The sequence below is a fragment of the Arachis ipaensis genome, chromosome B06 (genome assembly GCF_000816755.2).
Source record: "Arachis ipaensis cultivar K30076 chromosome B06, Araip1.1, whole genome shotgun sequence".
In the NCBI taxonomy this organism is placed as follows: Eukaryota; Viridiplantae; Streptophyta; class Magnoliopsida; order Fabales; family Fabaceae; genus Arachis; species Arachis ipaensis.
In genome coordinates, this window is record NC_029790.2 from 101,183,318 (window position 1) to 101,187,940 (window position 4,623).

General features: G+C 35.6%; 1 protein-coding gene across 2 annotated transcripts; it reads right to left on the reverse strand.

Moving 5' to 3' along the window:
* On the reverse strand, positions 269–4,260 carry LOC107604730 (myb family transcription factor PHL7). Of its 2 annotated transcripts, none has more exons than XM_016306388.2 (7): positions 3,881–4,260; positions 3,394–3,625; positions 2,344–2,420; positions 2,199–2,241; positions 2,038–2,095; positions 1,881–1,950; positions 269–1,057 (listed from the first exon to the last, which is right to left on the reverse strand). In XM_016306388.2, exons 2-7 carry the CDS (start codon positions 3,608–3,610, stop codon positions 758–760), a joined length of 765 nt encoding a protein of 254 aa, XP_016161874.1. In that variant the 5' UTR covers positions 3,611–3,625; positions 3,881–4,260; the 3' UTR covers positions 269–757. The 2 variants fall into 2 exon arrangements, with proteins under 2 accessions (XP_016161874.1, XP_016161873.1); XM_016306387.2 differs by having other exon boundaries at positions 2,193–2,241.

Genomic DNA, 4,623 nt, shown 5'->3' on the forward strand with positions numbered 1-4,623 from the left:
TTTTTTTTTTGGATTAAAGGATAAGTTATCAGCAAGTAAGCCTGAATTGAAGTATTACTCGAATAAAAATTAACAAAATGAAATTAGGAGAAAATGTTAGAAAAGGCCTTACATATCCTTTTTCTGTTGTGCTAAGGGTATATTGCAAACTTTTGTTTTGCCCATCTAATGTTTTAGAGATTTCACTTTTTATAATATAAAGGTACACACAACCGGCCTCTTGGCCTCCAATGTACAACAAAAAAAAGGGTACACAACCAGTCAACCACCGAGAGATGAATCTAGAAAAATATTTGACATTGACAAGTAACTCTCTAAAGAATATCAAATTAATGTCAAATCTGAAGGGAACTTTGCAACAACCAAGCCTAGGGCTTGGCTTATCCGACTGGAATCACTGGATAGTGTTGAGCATTCACTCATTCACTAGGTAAGCCATAGTTTTGATATGGACCACACCACCACAATAACATTCATATGTTATGCATAACCACATGTATAATTTCCCTTGAGTGAAAGCAGTGTTTGACTTCCACAGCAGGAGACAAGAATGCATCTACTATATCTACATTAATATATACAAATGGATTGCAATAAATATAATTTACACATGGATGATTTGCATCTCCTAAGAGAAAAATATACTAGACAATGCAATGAGACCAATGTTGACAATACAATGGAACCTACTTACTGCTCAGTCTCCTTATCTTCTTACTTTTTGGTCTCCGAATTAAATCCAAACCCATCCTCATTTTCATGAGTCCAACTGATCAACACTACAATCAGTCTTTTGTGAAGTCTTTGTTGTCACCTGAGAAACAGCAAAGCCATCCTTTGAACCATCATCGATTCTCTGTTTTTTGAGTGGAGACATGGAATCTGCGATGGCATCGCTTGATCCAGAAGGCTCTGACGGGGGATTATTTTGCTTATCGTGGGACAATGGCAATGTGTCTGAATTTGTCAAGGTACTCCCTAATTTCTGCTGTTCCTCTATGATCTTCTGCAAGTATTTCCCCTGCGCTTCGATTCTCATTTGTAACTGCTTTTGCACCTGGAATATCATATAAGCCACAAAGAGCTTCACCATTACCAGAAGTTTCCACAGCTGATGGAGGGAGAAAGAACAAGGCACAATGCTAACGAAATAAAAAATGGATAATTCAACTATCACATGCAGAATTTGAGGCTAAATATATTGTTATTCTTCTTCAGAAGTTAAAACTGCAAATACATAGTCGGTTTATCCAGCCAGCAAAGATGTAGAAGTTTTAAATACAAGAAGAATATATAGTTGGTATACTTCAGAAGATTACAAAAAGTTACGGGAAAAATACAACAGCACAATCAAAGCCTTTCTGATTAGCCCATCATACCTAGGTTATTATATGAAAAGTTTCTAGTCTATTTCAACCATTAAGGTATAGTTGGACCCATCTCTTCAAATTACAACAGCAACATTTTAATGATATATTGCAAATTTAACCTTGACCTATATATGTCACATGGTAAAAATTATCTATCATAAAAAGGAAAATATCCGATATTGTAGAGCAATAATAAACAGATGAAGGAGGTATAATACCCACATTCGACACACAATAAATGAAATCAGATTTTCTGTGAACCAAGCTGAAAAAGCTTCCATTATAGCATGAACTGAAGTCTCTAAAAGGAATAAGAGTGATCCGATACTAGCATTAGGGAGTTACACAAACCATGTCATTTTTCCTTTCATAAATTTCTATTTTCCATCTTTTATATTTGCCATTTCTCTTTTGGAAGGGGTTGGTTATGGTTATGGTTATGGTTATGGCTAAATGCCTAAATCTGGTTCTGTTCCACCAAGAGAAATAAAGCAAGGTCAGTTACCAAACCTCAAGCTGTTCATGAAGACGTTTCTGAACCTCCATCTGCATTCTTAGAGCATCATTGATTTGCAACCCCCTGAACAGCATATGTTACAAGCAAAGTTGACAGTAAAGAACATACATCTAAGGAATTGTAATTTACTTAAACAGCTAAGATACTCACTGAGAAGAATCTATGCCAGTAACAGTGTCTCCAGGTGTCCTTTTTTCATCTTTAGAGTCTACAAATCAAGAAGTAAACTTCCTAGAGTCAATTTAAAGTAAAAATAACACGGCATTTTGTTTCAGGAAAGTTGAAGAAAAAGAAAATCAAGGCACCTTTACCATCAGCTGGAGAATCAGGCAAGTACTTTGCAAGACGATATTTCTACATAAAATAATATGAGAGATTAGAACCAACACCAAACTAGCAAAACAAACTTCAAATTTTACATGCCTATATCTAAAATTTTAGATCAGATGACAACACCTGTAAATGGCTTTTAACATGATAAATAGTAAGTCCAGGTACACCCATCACTCGCAGAACACCTTTTGGCGTTGCTCCTGTCATGAATGAATGAAAATTAGCAAGATATTTGGACACCATCATGATAAAGAAGTAGAAGACCAAAACATAAGAGAAAGGGAAACCACTCAGAAAAGGATATCACTTCCAAGCAGTTGATGTTAACCTACCTCAACTAAAAATAATCAGCCATTTAACTATTAATAATTCAATCAACTTCTGAACATAATCATACTGTTCCCACCTTGGTGGCAAGCATAAAAGTAAGACGAAACAACAGTGACAACTTTCATCCAGCATACATTGCTAGCTTTTGTTTCACTCAAGAATTTGTCTTATCTGATTAGGTTTTATTTAAAGCAAATTGAGATTCAAGCAAAACAAAAACTCTAGGTCACATATGATTAATTGTAAGCCTGTGAAACTAACCAGCTTTCCTAAACTTGATCTATATACGGAAAAACATTTAACAAAAGCACCTCAAACAGTTAATATTGTTTTCGAAATATAGATATAGCATTTCGCTATTATTAAACTAGCACTAACTCTAATATTTAATCCATTTAAATTGAATTCAACCAATGCACTCCAAAATTGTACAATTGCCTATCAGTGTTTGTAATTCAAAGTAATCATTGGGCCACAAGTAACAAACTAATCAATACCTTGAAAGCTACAGTAAAATAAAGAATAATAATTAAAAAAACAGCCGTCAAATGTTAACCTACGCGAAAGAGAAGCATCTCCTAAATAGTATTCTCTATCCTATGTTACTCAAAGATCATGTAAATTATATATGCACACATAGATATTCACAACTTTACCGTAAAAGTTTCAGTAAAATTACCAAATCATGATGACTAACTACGCATTATGATAACTACCTACTATTGATTTGTTACTGGTTGACAGTACATAGAAACTCTTGTTTTCTTCATCTTCTTTTTTTCTTTTTCTTTTTATTCTTTTATAAGGAATGTGTTATAATGTCTATTGAAAAGAAGTACGCACTATCTGGTCCACCAAGTTGCGTAATGGCATCCACAAAACGATCATGAAGATCAGATGTCCATCGCAAACGCTGCTTCCCATTTCCACCAGAACTAGCAGGTCCCGCATTCCTCACCGCAGATCCATCCAAAACCCCAACATTTCCAACTTGTTCGCCACCACCTTGAGGTTTATGCGGCACCATCGTTGCAGACGAGAACTTCTTCGCGTGATACATAGTTGCTTGCAATCACTACAATTAATTCACAAGAGAAATCAAATATCATAAAAACAAAATAAAAATGGAAGAATAATTAAAAAGGGAATTTTTGGTGAATTGTCTACGAACATAGAGATTAAATCATCAAATTCGATCCAACTAATTTATAAAACCTAAGTCAAACACTCCTCAAAAGCAAGTTAGATTAACTATGAGTAGCATCCTAATACTCAATTTGCGAAGACTGCGACAAAACAGAAACCTAACAACGCAGAAGAAATAATTTACCTAGAGACTCAAAATTGTAGAAGCGAATCCGAGCGCGGAGGGGATTTAAGAGGGTTTGAGGAGAGATCGAAGAAAACCGATAAACAAGAGCTGAAAGAGCAGAGCGCAATCATTCCTCAACACGAAATCGAAACATCCAGAATCCAACGAAGACGAATCGAATCGCCCGAGGAGGGAGGAGGAGCTTCCGAAGTGTGAAGAGCTGTGTCACCAATTTTGGGGAGAAAGTCGAGGGAAATTCTAGATTCTACGGCTACGAGTGTGTGAAATGGAAACGCGTGTTTTCTTAAGTCGTTTTTGTCTTTCAGGAAATGATTGGAATCGAGAGAGAGAAAAAGAGAGCAAGCTGTTGAGGAGCCTCAGCGTTGAACAGACGGCGGCGTTTCAAAACGGACGTTGTCGTTACCCTACGTGTTGGATCCCACCCGTGTGGCACGTGTGGTGCGAACACCTTTGTCAACATCTTTTAGATAGCTTTTAGCGGATAAAACACTCACATAAACTAAATCAATATCCACCATTTTGGGTTGGTCGAGTGGTCTTACTCGTCCGCTTATTAGCCCGCGACGAACTCTTAAATGGAGTTTGGATCTGTGACGGATTAGTCCTAAATATTTCTAATTATATTTTTATATAAATCAAATTAAACTAATTTAAATTACACAATATAATAGTAAATCGAAATACATAAATTCCAATTATATAAAAATATTATTTTAAATATAAATAAAAAATTAGGAGCA